Raw genomic sequence first — 17,274 nt, forward strand, 5'->3', positions numbered from 1 at the left:
ACTCCTTTCCATACAAATACAACAAGCAATGGGGATTGCAGCTTTCAAGCTTGCAAAAAGGATGTAAATTATCATAAAATAGCCTTGTAGGGATAAACATTATCATTATCATAATATAGGAGGAAATATCAGTGGGAAATACAGAAACAAATAAATACAGATGAAAATAAAAGAATAAAGACATAAACAAATGTATAAATACAGATATACATGAATACTTTTTTTTTTTTTTTAATAAATTGATTAAATACATTTTAAGGTTTATGAAAATTAAAATACGACTTTTTATTTATTAATTTTTATTTATCTATCTATCCTCATTTAATTATTTATTGTTATTAAATATTTAGTACTATTTGCAGCATAATTAATTAATTAATTATTTAATTTAATTTTTTTTGGCATTTTATAGATACTTGGTATCTTCCTCATATTTACCTTTTTACACTTAGTTTTAAATAGCCACTGCCATAAAATTATTATAAAACTAGTCTATACAGATCATGTCTTCTGAGTTATACAATAGCTTTGTGTGGGGAACAGACTTAAATTTATGTTGTTATTCACTGAACATCTTGACATTCTGGAAGAAACATGTCAATGTAAGTCAATGAAATGACATAAGGCTGAGCAAATGATTCAATGACTAAAGAGGCTGAATCAATCCCATAAAGGCTTGAAGTATATTCTACATGCAAAAATATTTTCCTGCATTGTTGCGATCAGACATTTTAGGTAACTCTTTCACCCCTTTGAGGTCTGTTAATGCTACAGTGTGCATTTAAGTGCTTGAATGAAGTATGTTTCATAGTTTACCGAGCCATTCACAGCCGTAGAGCTCCACCCTCATACACACAATCATAGAGGGGTCAGTCACAGGCATGAAACGCACAAAACGAGCAATAATGGGAGGTTCCAGGTCCTTAAGCACAACATCATAGGCGTTACTGTTCCCTTCAATGATCTAAATAGATGAATAAGGATGAGAACACACAAACAATGAATTCACATTTCACCTAAAGATAAAGTTCCCCCAAAAATGAAGGTTCTGTCATCATTTACTCACCCTCATGTCATTCAAAACCAACGAAGGCCGTAAATGGAGACAGATATGTGAAAAAGTATTGCATGGCCACAAGAAACTTTCCAGTCATTCTCAAAACTTTTGAGTTCTCTTGTAAAATGACTGCATTTTCTTGAGAAACCTTTTCTTCCAACCTCATATTATTTATACCACACAAGTTTTGTGAGTGAACGCAAAGATTCTTGGGGGAATGCAAAATCTCATTTTCCCCCATCACACTGTCCCCTCAGGGACTCAATACAAACCTGTTTGACTGTCTTTCTTCTGCATAACACAAAAGATGAGATTTTGAAGAATGCTGGGGTCCAAATGACATTGAGCCTCATTGACTTTCATTGTATGGAAAGAAAATCAACTGAAACATTTTTGAAAAGAAAGTCGCACAGGTTTGAAACATCATGACGGTGGTAAAATGATGACAGAATTGAAACTTATCAACTAATCCCAACAAAGATCCCAGTCTCAGTGTAACTGATAAGAATAAGATTGCCATCATCTCACCTGTCGACCTTGCCGATCACGCCAGGAGACCCAGCGTGTGCCATCCCGGCTGTATTTAACCTTGTATCGCTGGGCAAACTCATTGCCCACTCCATCTGCGTGCCTTCCCTGCGTGCCAACAAGAGTGACAAAATGGAGGGTGCGAAGGTCAATCTGCAGAAATTCCTTTAGATTGACTGGTTCAACCATGACATCTGGACACCACGCTCCATCTCCATCATCAAAATCCAATCTGAAAAAGAGAGGGATATGGTGGAGAAAATAAGTTCTATTATTAGTGTTTCTGATCAATTGTGTGATCAGTGTGTTAGATGTACCTGCCATATCGAGCTGCGGTGGACTCTGACCACTGGCTGGAAGCAGAAATATCTTCATCCTGAATTTGGCCTCCAGTCATCCCCAGTGGGTACCTACACACAGCTATCATGTGAAGAAATTTAAGAAGGTTATATGACATATTGACAGCACAGACATTTATTAAACTTACAGTCATGGCCAAAAATATCGGCACCCTTGGTAAATATGATCAAAGAAGGCTGTGAAAATTAATCTGCATTGTTAATCCTTTTGATCTTTTATTAAAATAATTCACAAAAATCTAACCTTTCATTGGATAATAAGAATTTAAAATGGGGGGAAATATCATTATGAAATAAATGTTTTTCTCTAATACACGTTGGACACAATTATTGGCACCCCTAGAAATTCTTATGATTAAAATATCTCTGAAGTATATTCCCATTCATATTCACAATTTTGAGCACTCCAGGATGATTATGAACATGAAATTATCCAGCCATGGCTTCCTGTTTCACAGAAATATAAATAGGAGGGAAAACAAAGCCTTAATTCCCTTAATCATCCATCACAATGAGAAAAACCAAAGAATATATTTCTGATGTGCAGCTAAAGATAATTGAGCTTCACAAATTAGTGAAGTGGCTTTAAGAAAAGAGCTAGAGCAGTGAAAATTCCCATCTCTACCATCAGGGCAATAATTAAGAATTTCCAATCAACATAAAATGTTAGGAAACTGCTTGGAAGAGGACGTGTGTCTATATCGTCCTAATGCACGGTGAGAAGGAGAGTTTGAGTGGCTAAAGACTCTTCAAGGACCACAGCTGGAGAACAGCAGAAAATAGTTGAGTCTCGGGGTCAGAAAACCTTAAAAAAAAAAATTGTCAAACAGCACCTACATCACATGCTGTTTGGGAGGGTTTCAAGAAAAATTCTCCTCGCTCATCCAAAAACAAACTCCAGCATATTCAGTTATCAGACACGACTGGAACTTCAAATGGCACTGGCTTTTATGGTCAGATGAAACTAAAAAAAATGAGCTTTTTAGCAGCAAACACTCAAGATGGGTTTGAACACAGGGATAAAAAATACCCCATGTGTACAATGAAATATACTGCTGTATTTTTGATGTTGTGGGCCTATATTTCTGGTGGAGGTCCTGGACATCTTGTTCAGACACATGGCATTATAGATTCTATCAAATACCAACAGATAAAAAAATCAATAAGTGACTGACTCAGGTTTCAAAAAGTATTGAATAAAAGGGTGCCGTTAATTGTGGCCAATATGTATTAGAGAAAAACATTTCAAAATGATATTTCCCCCATTTTAAATTCTTATTATCCAATGAAAGGTTAGATTTTTGTGAATTTTTTTATTAAAAGATCAAAAGGATTGACAATGCAGATTCACTTTCACAGGCTTCTTTGTTCATATTTACCAAGGGTGCTGATATTTTTGGCCATGACTGTATGTGCATTGACACAAAATTGAGAGTATCCATTATCTGTTAATGAGTCTATAAACTGTAAAAATTATGGATATGGATGTTACTCGTTTGTCATTTAACAAATGGAGCAATAACATGACAATTTTTTTTTTCAGATCAATTAATTTCAGATCAATTAATCAAAAATACATTAAAAAAAAAATCAATTCATATAACGACTATATACTTATTGTAACGGGGCTGACGAGACGAGAGGCGTGCGGATCCATGTGCAGGCTTTTATTTACAGGCATGGTCAAAGATACAGGCAGGGTCGAAACAATGGCAAACAGGTATGGCAGAGACAAGACAGAGTAAACTTAGGGCAAGCGTGGGTCGACGATCAGCGAACAGTATCCAAAGGGCAAGACAGGAGAGGGAAACCAAAACGTCAGCGATAGTCCAGGCAGGGGAAAACACAATCCAACAAAGGCAAGGCTAGGCTAGGCGAGGCGAGGCAAGGAAAACTAACGGGCTCTGTAGGGCAGCGATAGTGCATACGATACTCGGCAACGGGGGAGAGAATGTCCAGGGTTGAAATAGTGTGTGTGATTGGTGATGCTGTGTGATCAGGTGTACAAGTGATTGGTGCAATGAGATATTGGTGACAGCTGTGATCAGAGTGGGATGATGGGAATTGGAGTCCATGTGAAGTGTGGTGTGAAAGTCCATGTGGTGAGCGGGTGACCTCTAGTGGTGAGTGACCGGGAGTGCAGACCAGATTCGTGACAGAGCCCCCCCCCCCCCCAAAGAGCGGCTTCTAGACGCTCCACACAGTCTATAATTAGGAGGGAGGTGGAGCGGAGGCCGAACAGGGGGAAGGATGGAGGGCCAGGTCCTTGTGGCAGCGGAGTGATCTGGGACCGAGGTAGAGCTGGCAGAGCAGGAAACCAGGGCGGAGAGGACGGGACTTGAGCCCACCAGGGCGGAGAGGACGGGACTTGAGCCCACCAGGGCGGAGAGGACGGGACTTGAGCCCACCAGGGCGGAGAGGACGGGACTTGAGCCCACCAGGGCGGAGAGGACGGGACTTGAGCCCACCAGGGCGGAAGGGCGGGACTTGAGCCCACCAGGGCGGAGCCGACGGGACAGGAGCCCACCAGGGCGAGAGGACGGGACTTGAGCCCACCAGGGCGGAGAGGACGGGACTTGAGCCCACCAGGGCGGAGAGGACGGGACTTGAGCCCACCAGGGCTGACCGGACAGGACAGAAGATCTCCACGGCGGTGCAGAAGACCACCAGAGCCAGACAGCAGACCACCACGGCGGCGCAGATAGAGCAGGAGCCCACCAGGGCGGAGCCGACGGGACAGGAGCCCACCAGGGCGGAGCAGACGGACCCAAAGACCACCACGGAGGAGCAGATAGAGCAGGAGCCCGCCATGACTGATCAGGAACACACAGCAGAGCCTGGGACCTGGGGAGAACGGAGACAGAACATGCACAGACACAAGGACTGAGGCAGGGAACACAGAAAGTTCATTGACGGCCTCCATAGCCGTGACAGGACAGAACGAGAGTTCACTGACGGCCTCCATAGCCGTGACAGGACAGAACGAGAGTTCATTGACGGCCTCCATAGCCGTGACAGGACAAGACGAGCGTTGGTGAGTGGATACCACTGACACCTCCGGAGGTTCTGCAGCGGTTACTGCCACCTCTGGAAGTTCTACAGCGGTAACCTGAGGACACAGGGAGAGTTTAGTAATGGTCTCTTTGACCGCAACACAACAAAATGGGAGTTCATTGCTGGGCGCCACCACCATACGAGGAGCTGAAGGGAGCACGGCCGCTTCGGGAGGTTCTGCAGCATGTACCGCCACCTCTGGAGAAACTGCAGGGGGCACCATCACTTCAGGGAACACGGCAGCGAACGCCACTACCTCAGGAGGTTCTGCAGCGTCAGCCGCCACCTCTAGAGAAATCATAATGGACGCCGCCACCTCTGGGAGTTCTGTGGTGGTGTATGCAGCCCAAACACACCAAAATGCGATCCCCATCAGGGGAAGCGTTTCAGACAGGGGAATCAGTTCAGGAACAGGAGGGCTAGCGTGAGTGGGTTTGGGGATACCAGCTGTGCGAATCCCTCACACTGGATATCAGACTGGGATAATGAAAGACTGACCTTGATGATCTGGGTGTGTCAACCCGGACGTGACCCGACTCTGGACGGGCGGCCGAGACGTGAAGCGACTCTGGGCGGGCGGCCGTGGCGTGGCGACTCTGGGCGGGCGGCCGTGGCGTGAAGCGACTCTGGACGGGCGGCCGTGGCGTGGCGACTCTGGACGGGCGGCCGTGGCGTGAAGCGACTCTGGGCGGCGGCCGTGGCGTGGCGACTCTGGACGGGCGGCCGTGACGTGAAGCGACTCTGGACGGGCGGCCGTGACGTGAAGCGACTCTGGACGGGCGGCCGTGACGTGAAGCGACTCTGGACGGGCGGCCGTGACGTGAAGCGACTCTGGACGGGCGGCCGTGACGTGAAGCGACTCTGGACGGGCGGCCGTGGCGTGAAGCGACTCTGGGCGGGCGGCCGTGGCGTGAAGCGACTCTGGGCGGGCGGCCGTGGCGTGAAGCGACTCTGGGCGGGCGGCCGTGGCGTGAAGCGACTCTGGACGGGCGGCCGTGACGTGGCGACTCTGGACGGGCGGCCGTGACGTGAAGCGACTCTGGACATCAACTGTGAATTGACTTGGCCTTTTACCATCAACTGTGACTTGCCTTGATTCATGAAGATCAACGTTGACTTGACTTAGCTCTTTACTGGCAGCAATGACATGACGGGGTGTTGTTGTGGCCGCCATCTTGTGAACGGGCTCCGGTGTCGCTGCCATTTCAGTCACAGATGCAGTGTTGCGTTCCTCCTCCGCGACACCCACAGTAAACGAAGAGCCAGCACACAGCAAAACACAGTCTATAAAGTCCTTTAGCTTACAATCAAACTTCCCTTCAGGTAAACATGACTTAATGGGCTCCTTTAGTCCGAAGCGAAAAATGTCTTTTAACACGACCTCATCCCAGGGTACCCTATGATATAACTCACAGAATTGAGTGACGTAATCCTCAATGGATGAATTCCCTTGTCTCAGGTTGAGCAGCTGGTCAAAAGGGTCCATACCTGGCCAGGGTTCCATAAAAAAGCCGCTGGATCCTCGTGTGGCCGAGTATTCTGCAACGGGGCTGACGAGACGAGAGGCGTGCGGATCCATGTGCAGGCTTTTATTTACAGGCATGGTCAAAGATACAGGCAGGGTCGAAACAATGGCAAACAGGTATGGCAGAGACAAGACAAAGAGTAAACTTAGGGCAAGCGTGGGTCGACGATCAGCGAACAGTATCCAAAGGGCAAGACAGGAGAGGGAAACCAAAACGTCAGCGATAGTCCAGGCAGGGGAAAACACAATCCAACAAAGGCAAGGCAAGGCTAGGCTAGGCTAGGCTAGGCAAGGCAAGGCAAGGCAAGGCGAAGGCAAGGCAAGGCAAGGCAAGGCAAGGCAAGGCAAGGCAAGGCAAGGCAAGGAGATGCGATGCTAGGCAAGGCTAGGAAAACTAACGGGCTCTGTAGGGCAGCGATAGTGCATACTATACTCAGCAACGGGGGAGAGAATGTCCAGGGTTGAAATAGTGTGTGTGATTGGTGATGCTGTGTGATCAGGTGTGCAAGTGATTGGTGCAATGAGATATTGGTGACAGCTGTGATCAGAGTGGGATGATGTGAATTGGAGTCCATGTGAAGTGTGGTGTGAAAGTCCATGTGGTGAGCGGGTGACCTCTAGTGGTGAGTGACCGGGAGTGCAGACCAGATTCGTGACACTTATGCTATATTTTATATACTAAATATACTTTTCTATATTTTTATATCTTATATAATTTTCTAGACATCTGGTGTAATAATTTAGAACATATACAAACTAGTGTTAAAAAGTTTGGGGTTAATAAAAGTATTTATTAATTTATTTAATTTGAAAGAAATTATTACTTTTATTCATCAAGAATGTATTAAACTGATCAAAAGTGACAAAGACATTTATGATGTAACAAAAGATTTATTTTCAGGGAAAAATTCTGAAAGAGAGAAAAAAAAAATCTATGGTTTCCATAAAAAGTATTAAGCAACACAACTGTCAGCATTGATCAGCATAATAAAATTATATCTGAAGGATCATGTGACACTGAAGTCTGGAGTAATGATGCTGAAAAATTCAGCTTTAGGAATAGATTACATTTTAGAATATATTAAAATGGAAAACAGTTTTTAATTGTAATAATATTTCACACAACCATTTTTACTGTATTTCTTGATCAAATACAATTCAGCCTTGGTGAGCATAAGAGACAGATTACTGCCACAGTAATGTAATAGCAGACATCTGCTGAGCGAAACTGGATCTTCCTTGAAGGTGAAATGATCCTAGGTTCTCAGTTTCTAGGTTTTTGGGACTGAACCGATAATCTGTGTTTGTATCCTAGAGCTTATATATGAGGCTGCCACCACTCCAGAAACTGAAACACCACACTAAGATTCACTACACAGTAGGTGGCATTGTGCTGCAGGAGCACGACTCCGTATTTCTGCTCCAGGGAGGTTGTGCGAATAGGTGGAATCCACACCCCATAAGCAAATACCCCAAATACCACTCAACCCCATCCGCGAGGCCTCAGCAGAAAACAGAGAGACTTTTATGTTCATTCCAGGACATGCTCACCAGGAACCGAAGGACATTCTCAGCTTCGTGAAGTTATTTCTCTTTAAACACAGTTGTTGCAAAGTTGATGAATGACCCATCATTATTATTTGTCACATATTTACCAGAAAACACAGAACCTTCTCCTAACGTTAATGTATGATTCCCATTTCTTCAGTTTTTTAGCCAATTTCTAACATTATGGAAACTTTCTCTTTAGATTCTGTTTTACACAGAATCCATAAACTATCAATCTCAGAATATTCTGGGAATCAACATTTTTTACAGACAAAAGCATCTTTCAATTTTTTTGCCATTTTGTTTCCCTGGCAGTAACTTTACAGCAGCGTAAAGATAAATAGACTCCACTGCAGAGGAGTACAAACTGGAAAACTCAGTCACCCAGTGAATAAATACTTCCCATCTCTCTAAATTTGATTTGTTAGCCTTGGCAGATGAAACAGACACTGGACCCCCAGCCAGCATAGTTTCCTCTCTGACGCTACCTAGTGTCAATGACATGCCTGTTTTCAGCTGTCTGCTCAAGTGATCACCATTTTAACAGTAAAAGATGTTAATTTGTTAATGATGATTTCCCTTAGCGTATACAGTGAAAAACTGTAATAGATCTAATGGGACACTTCATGTTATTATACTGTTAAACTGACAGTTTGGGAAGTGAAAAAGAAAAAAGCATCTTATAATTTGCGATGAAAAACCTGTTCACATGGGTTTTTATTGAAATAACTAAGATTCTTGTCAGCTACACTTTTTGTTAAATTTTATGCTGTTATTTAATATGTATTGCATTATTTTAGTGTCATGTGTGTTATCATGATGGTGTTTTGTATTTGTACAGCACTCTGCACCTGTTTTTTGGTGGTTGTCAGTGCAATATGAAGGTACAAAAAAGGATATTTTAGTATCTCAGTTGGCATATTAGCATTACTGTATATCAGTTCATAAACATGTTTTTTTTACTGTAAATATAAATTAATTTCATAAAACCTAAAATGCTGCTAACATATATTTTTTACAATAAAGTTATGACAACCACAGCTGCCGTTATTTTTTTTTTACCTTAACCCTCACTTTTTTCTTTTTCTTTTTTTTTTTTTTTTGTACAGGGCATCTGACCAAGTCTTATCATCAGATCCATCAGAAGGCACACGTTGACATACGGCTAACAGCAGTGAACCTGATGCTGACCAAACTGCTCCTAAAGGCTATTTAAATTTGCACTATATACTACGTGACCCTGGACCACAAAACCAGTCTTAAGTCGCTGGGGTATATTTTTAGCAAATAGCAATAGCCAAAAATACATTGTATGGGTCAAAATTATAATTTTTTCTTTTATGCCAAAAATCATTAGGATATTAAGTAAAGATCATGTTCCATGAAGATATTTTGTAAATTTCTTACTGTAAATATATCAAAACTTCATTTTTGATTAGTAATATGCATTGCTAAGAACTACATTTGGACAACTTTAAAGGCGATTTTCTCAATATTTCGATTTTTTTGCACCCTCAGATTCCTAACAAACCATACATCAATGGAAAGCTTATTTAATCAGATATATAATATAATCACATGTCAGATTATGTATAAATCTCAATTTCTAAAAATTGACACTTAAGTCTGGTTTTGTGGTCCAGGGTCACAAATTACGAATCAAAAGCTGTTCCTCGTTTGATTTGTGAATTAGATTAATTATGCTTAATTTCTCTCACCTGGGTTGACCTGTGACTTCACGGCTCCAGCCAGGAGAAGGACAGTAAGATATTGTCTCATTTGGAACATCTTATTTTATGACCTTAATTCCTGTAAAAAACATCAAAGTAGTTTAAAAAATGATCTGTTAATTTACATATTTTTTTCTCGTACAGAATTTCAAATGATCAGTTAAACACATCAAATCAAAACAAACTAGGAATATTTAGTCAATATTGGACAAATATGAATTTATAATATAATTAAATGTTTATTATCATTATTATTATTATTATTAATAATAATAATAATAATAATAATTAAATAATGTCATACATATAATGATATTACATGACACTAAAATGTATTTGCATTACAATGAACACATTCATAATGCTTAAAAGAAAAAAGATGGAGAAAAAAGCTTGCCAAACCATGAACCCAAAAGATGAGGAACAAAGTGGCTCTTGTAGGTGCATTTGCCCTCAGGTCAGTAAGTTTTCCCTGTATACAAAGTCCACTATGTGACTGGTGTTTATTTATATTGCGTATGGCTCCAGTCAGCTGCCTGTGGGAGAGCAGTACTGTATGTACAGTGACAAGAGAATCCCACTCTTTATGGAGCACAACCATCTACTAAAATCATAAACAACAATGTGTTATCAACCTTTCTTTGGTATAAGCAGATATACGTTTTACTGAATTATTTTAAACCAGAATTTACAAGTATACTTGAATGAAAAGTTTACGTAACATAAATTTACCTATAGGAACATTTAACAATAACATTTTGTAACTCTTGGATAAAATATGTTGATATACTTTTTTTCTTAACATTGCCCAGAATTATTGGTATTATAGAAAAAGAATTTCCAGCACAGACTCAATCATTCATGACTGATTTTGTTGGGCATATGAAAAACTCATAATCACATCTAATGAGCCAACTGACACATCCTAAAAAACACAAGTGACACTTACCGCTTTCTTCAGTCATAAACTCAAAGATTACTGCCTCAAAGTATTAACCTCTGAGCAAAACACAATCCTCCTCATCTTCACGATCCATCCTGAGGGGAAATGAGCGGCTGGGGCAAGTGACCCTCTTACAGGAGCAGAAATAAACAGAGAAAAAAAGAGACAGTCAGCACCATTCTGGGGAAAGTCCAAAAGCCCAGATTTCAACCTGAGAAACAGAAGGTTATAATTATAGAGTGCAGGATCCTTTCACACAATAGTTCACTGTTTTTCACAGTAAAACTAAGATATATTTACACACACTAATGTGTGCGTGTGTGTGTGTGTGTGTGTGTGTATATATATATATATATATATATATATATATATATATATATATATATATATATATATATATATATATATATATATATATATATATATATATATATGGGTTGTTGACGTAACATTTTCACTGTCCCACAAGATAAAAATGAACATAATTAATATTGTCGGTATTTAAAATGCTGTAAATCATTAAACATTTCTTCATCCTACATGGAACTATTGTTAAAAAAGCTGCAGTGTTATCCGATTTTTTTTAATTTTTGAGCCAAATGTCAAAATTGTGTGACTATGGTGTCCTATGGTGTGACATGGTTCAGTAAATTACAACTTTTATAAATTAAAAAGAAAAGCATAAAAATGTTAATAAATACACCCGGCATAATTGTACAAGTGTCTATTTTAGTAAATGGCAATCATTTTTTCATCTATATATTTCTGAAAGTGTAGGAACTTAATATATTTTGTCTCTGAAAAACATGTCCTCTGGTGTGACACCATATCCTGATTTTAAATCGGCCAATTCCAGAAAAAAACTTTTATTGGTTGAAGGACCCCATTCATGGTCGTGTTACTGAAGCCCACTGTGATGCCCATGACATGTGCAAATGGTAAATTTTTGTCTCAGAATTGTTCAAATATTGAACTTTTTTGGAACCACTACAAAAGTGTTACGTTTTGTTGTCCTTTGGTGTGACATGTTAAACTACATAAACATGAAAAATGATGCAAATGTGTCTTGGAATAGCAAGGTCATTAATTGACAGAAAAAGGCTGAAACGTCCTAGTGTGACAGAAAATGTCCTCCGGTGTGACGCCTGTACTGTCACACCACAGGACAAAGATGTCACACCACAGGACAAGGTCTCTTTAAAAACCATTTTAAATAATTAAATAAGATTTATTTAACTCCATTTTTGATCATTTTCAGTGTTCTTAAATGCAATAATTACATTAATTAAACTATTTTCTGATGTTTTTAACTTGTACTGTTATAAAGTGTCATGAAAATAAGTATAAAATGTGATACTATGTTTTTGAAACAGAAGAGTTCTAGAAGAGTTTCAGTAACATACTGATTAACCGAGACTGAATTTTGTTGATGAAAATTATTTTGTTTTGTTTAAAAACCATGATGATATGGTTTATATCAAAATGAAACTTTCTTTCTCCTTTGACATGTTCAAAATTAAATAGAAATACTTTAATAACTACCATTTCTGTCCTTTAGTGTGACAATGTCCTATGGTGTGATACACATAAAATAACCACAGATTTGTTTTTATTTCAAAATATCTTAAAAAAACCAGTTGAGTATTGCAATAGGGGAGATAGAAATATCACTCATCTTAAAATGGTATAATTTTCAGCAGTTTTGAACGAATGACAGCAAAGTTTATCTTGTCAACGTTTGTCTTGAAATTGTGGGGAAAAAATTATGTTAATTATAATTTCATATTAAATAAATAACACTACATGAAAATAAGTGTCTAACAATAAAGATAAATCTCTCTCATGCTATTTATATATTATTAAGAGGGTTTTCTTAATTTTTGCTATGTCACACCATAGAACAAATTTATACAGTTCAGTAAAAATGTTTAAAAAACAGTGAAAGAATCGACGAAGTTAGTGACCCTTTATATTTTCTCAAAGATCAGACTTTACACTAAATAAATATATGCATTTCTTCTTCAAAAATAGTCTTTAAAAAAAAAGAAAGAATTTTTTACTGGCTATTTGTCAACTACCCATATATTGTACAAAAAAAATAATAATTATATATATATATATTATACTAAACAACTGACAGTTAAATATTAGCTCAATAAATTACTGCCAAATAACTTTTCCCAAACAAAAACCTGTTTTGGTGGATATCTTCACCGAATTGTGCCCAGTAAATTAATCATGTCAAAACGAAAAATCTGTGTTTTCTGAACAAGTCCTACATCCAAGGAAATTTTCATGTGCACAGGTATATACAGTGGGGCAAAAAAGTATTTAGTCAGCCACCAATTGTGCAAGTTCTCCCACTTAAAAAATGAGAGAGGCCTGTAATTTTCATCATAGGTATACCTCAACTATGAGAGACAAAATGAGAAAAAAAAAAATCCAGAAAATCACATTGTAGGATTTTTAAAGAATTAATTGGTAAATTCCTCGGTAAAATAAGTATTTGGTCACCTACAAACAAGCAAGATTTCTGGCTCTCACAGACCTGTAACAACTTCTTTAAGAGGCTCCTCTGTCCTCCACTCGTTACCTGTATTAATGGCATCTGTTTGAACTCGTTATCAGTATAAAAGACACCTGTCCACAACCTCAAACAGTCCAACTCCAAACTCCACCATGGCCAAGACCAAAGAGCTGTCAAAGCACACCAGAAACAAAATTGTAGACCTGCACCAGGCTGGGAAGACTGAATCTGCAATAGGTAAGCAGCTTGGTGAAAAGAAATCAACTGTGGGAGCAATTATTAGAAAATGGAAGACATACAAGACCACTGATAATCTCCCTCGATCTGGGGCTCCACGCAAGATCTCACCCCGTGGGGTCAAAATGATCACAAGAACTGTGAGCAAAAATCCCAGAACCACACGGGGGGACCTAGTGAATGACCTGCAGAGAGCTGGGACCAAAGTAACAAAGGCCTCAAATCCTGCAGTGCCAGACGTGTCCCCCTGCTTAAGCCAGTACATGTCCGAGCCAGTCTGAAGTTTGCTAGAGAGCATTGGGAGAATGTCATATGGTCAGATGAAACCAAAATAGAACTTTTTGTTGCATCCAAAGAACACCATACCTACTGTGAAGCATGGGGGTGGAAACATCATGCTTTGGGGCTGTTTTTCTGCAAAGGGACCAGCACGACTGATCCGTGTAAACCCCATCGAAAATCTTGAAAGTATCTGTTGTCCAGCGACAGCCCCAAAACATTACTGCTGTAGAGGAGATCTGCATGGAGGAATGGGCCAAAATACCAGCAACAGTGTGTGAAAACCTTGTGAAGACTTACAGAAAACGTTTGACCTCTGTCATTGCCAACAAAGGGTATATAACAAAGTATTGAGATGAAATTTTGTTATTGACCCAATACTTATTTTCCACCATAATTTGCAAATAAATTCTTTAAAAATCCTGATTTTCTGGATTTTTTTTTCTCATTTTGTCTCTCATAGTTGAGGTATACCTATGATGAAAATTACAGGCCTCTCTCATCTTTTTAAGTGGGAGAACTTGCACAATTGGTGGCTGACTAAATACTTTTTTGCCCCACTGTATTAGTTAATCGTAGTTTAACCATGGTATTAGTAGTAAAACTGCCAAAAGACCATGGTTACTACAATAAAACATGGGTAGTTTTCGTAAGGGCAGTTTGACAGTTTAACATCTGAGCCTTACTAATTCTAAAAGTTCACTTAGAACTAGTAACTAAGTAACGTTGAGTTGTATTGAAAGCTTATTGTATTACTGTATTAAAAGCTTACTGTTTAGAGTAATGAGAGAGAGAGAGAGAGAGAGAGAGAGAGAGAGAGAGATGGACTGAGCGAGTGTGATTACCTCCATCTGTTACAGCATTCATTCTTCAGCCTCAACCTCATATTCACAATAAATCATTAGTTAGAATGGAAAGCGATATCTTTGTCTGTTCTTTCCTGTTTCCTCTGTTAAAGGTGATTTCCAGTGACAGCGCTGCTCAGTCCATTTGTTGGCTGCATCTTGAGGTGTTGCTGAAAGTAAAAATAACTTCCTTGTTTGTAACCGTTTCAGTCTCTTTCAATATAAAAGTCTTTACTGCTGACTCACTCATAAAAAGTCTCTTGTCGCCATCTAATGGCGGAATAATGTAACTAATCACCATCTCCAACACGCTTCTCAATACTAAATACTATTAAATACTTTTATTTTATAGATAATTTTCAAATCATATTTTTAAATAGGTATTCATACCCCTCACCTAGTAACATAACACATAAAGAAAGGTAAAATATAAAAGACAACAAAATCTTAAATTATTTTAATTTATTCAGTTTCATACACTCCAAAGGGTAAAGTTTGGAAGATCCACAAACACTAGTTTATTTAAAGGAAAACGAATGCTACAACACAGCAGCCTTTAGACAAGACTTTAGCACAAAATATGCAGTGTTAGTATTACTTGCTACACTCTTCCCAAGAAATAAAAAATGATAGTAATAGAGAAAGAATGCTGATAAATACCATATAACATTATTGCACAAATACTTTCACTTGTGTTTTGACATTAGTATCACTGTGTAACAGTTCAAGCTGCTCAGCTGCAAAATTGACAGTGAAGGTCAAACATGCTTACACATTGAGTTTAACATGTTCTTTATCATTTCTTTTCTCTCACTTTAGCACTGCTGCATTACATTTTATAGTCAAGCTTGACATTAGAAATACTGGCAAACAAATCATGAAATGCCCACAAAAACAATAACAACCTAACTCGCATAGCATTGTGATGAACATTGTAAAACATGTACAATAAAAAGAAAACATTTCAAATAAAACTGTCATTGAATGCATTTATGTATGTCTGTCCAAGTGTCCATTCATCTCTTTACAAAAAACAAAACAAAAACAACAACAGTCTTGTTTCATTGCTCACAAACACATAGCCCATCTTCAGACCAATAGATTGAAATCAAAGAAATCGAGGAGAGACAAATGCTTTTTGAAACTCATGTTAACAGACCAGCCAACACTGTAGATGTTTGGCTTTGAAGGGACAGTTCACACAAAAACATTTACTCACCCTCATATTGTTCCAAACCTGCATGACTCTCTTCTGTGGAATATAAAAGAATACCCTTGTTACGAATCCTGGGCCTGCCCTTCTGTCGGCCTGCCATCATATTGACTTTCACACCACACATCACAATGGACTGCATTTCCCATCAGCCATCTCACTAATCACACGCTCACCTGCTCACGGGCACACAGCTCATGGCATTGATCACACACAGCTGTCACAGATTACACATTGCACTGATTACATGTCTTATTTAAACCCTGGACTTTCTTTTCCTCACTGCCGAGTATTGTATGCATTTATCGCTGCCCTACAGAGCCCCTGTTAGTTTCCCTAGTCTAGTCTATAGACTAGTCTAGTCTAGTCTAGTCTAGTCTAGTCATTTGTAGGATTGTGTTTTCCCCTGCCTGGACTATCGTTTACGTTTTGGATTACCTCCCTTGTCTAGCCCCTTTGGATACTGTTCGCCGATCGTTGACCCAGGCTCGTCTTTGTTTACTCTTTGTCTTGTCCCTGCCATACCTGTTTGCCATTGCTCGACCCTGCCTGTATTTATGACCATGCCTGTAAATAAAAGCTTGCACTTGGATCCGCACGTCTCACATCTCGTCAGCCCTGTTACAACCCTACCCATGAAAAATTTGGGGTGATGGGAGATGAATGTATTTGATGAAAAATGCAGTAAAAACAGTAATACTATGTACAATAGAAAATCTCTTTGAGTATATTTTAAAATGTAATTTATTTCTGTGATCGTAAGGCTGAATTTTCAGCATCATTACACCAGTCTTCAGTGTCCCATGATGCATCCTTGCAGAATAAGAATATTTAAATTTATTAAAAAATAAATAAAGATCTTGATGACCCCCAAAATTTGAAATGATATATTGACAAATGTCTCAATTATGTTTTGTCCATGTGATGAAAGTCAATGGGGTCCAAAACAACACTAATTGAAAACCACTGACTTTCATTGTATGGACAAAAAAACAATTCACAGGTTTAGGATGACATGAGGGTGAGTAAATAATGGCAGAATATTAATTTTTCATTGTATGCTTCTTACACAATTTCACATTGTTCAACAATTTTTTTGAGTATGATTAGGACAACCTGGACACCCACTGGCTATATATATATATATATATATATATATATATATTTATGGCTGCCAAACGATTAATTACGATTAATCCAAAATAAAAGTTTTTGTTTACATAATACAGTGTGTGTACTGTGTATATTTGTTATGTATATATAAATACACACACATGCATGTATATTTAAGAAAAATAAGTTACATTTATATTAAATATATTTATATATGATATAATTTATGTGAATATAAATATATACATGTAAATACTTATGTATTTACATGTATATACAAATGCTGTATGTGTGTGTCTTTATATATACATAATAA

At 38.9% G+C, this 17,274-nt stretch overlaps 1 protein-coding gene across 4 annotated transcripts in view; it reads right to left on the minus strand.

Moving 5' to 3' along the window:
• Window positions 1–17,114, minus strand: part of ddr2b (discoidin domain receptor tyrosine kinase 2b) — a 32,470-nt gene extending 15,356 nt beyond the window's left edge. For 2 of the 4 annotated variants that reach the window (XM_058793646.1, XM_058793620.1), the window contains exons 1-8: window positions 15,852–17,114; window positions 14,633–14,802; window positions 10,751–10,874; window positions 10,199–10,337; window positions 9,790–9,880; window positions 1,903–2,005; window positions 1,586–1,817; window positions 817–964 (exon numbers count right to left, since the gene is read on the minus strand). In XM_058793646.1, coding sequence (XP_058649629.1) covers window positions 817–964; window positions 1,586–1,817; window positions 1,903–2,005; window positions 9,790–9,859 — 553 coding nt within the window. In that variant the 5' untranslated portion in view covers window positions 9,860–9,880; window positions 10,199–10,337; window positions 10,751–10,874; window positions 14,633–14,802; window positions 15,852–17,114. Of the gene's footprint in view, window positions 1–816; window positions 965–1,585; window positions 1,818–1,902; window positions 2,006–9,789; window positions 9,881–10,198; window positions 10,354–10,750; window positions 10,875–14,632; window positions 14,803–15,851 lie in introns of all 4 variants that reach the window. The other 2 variants (XM_058793638.1, XM_058793630.1) reach the window with 2 other exon arrangements.
• Between the last annotated feature and the right edge of the window lie 160 nt (window positions 17,115–17,274).

This window comes from Onychostoma macrolepis, chromosome 02 (assembly GCF_012432095.1).
Source record: "Onychostoma macrolepis isolate SWU-2019 chromosome 02, ASM1243209v1, whole genome shotgun sequence".
Taxonomy (NCBI): domain Eukaryota; kingdom Metazoa; phylum Chordata; class Actinopteri; order Cypriniformes; family Cyprinidae; genus Onychostoma; species Onychostoma macrolepis.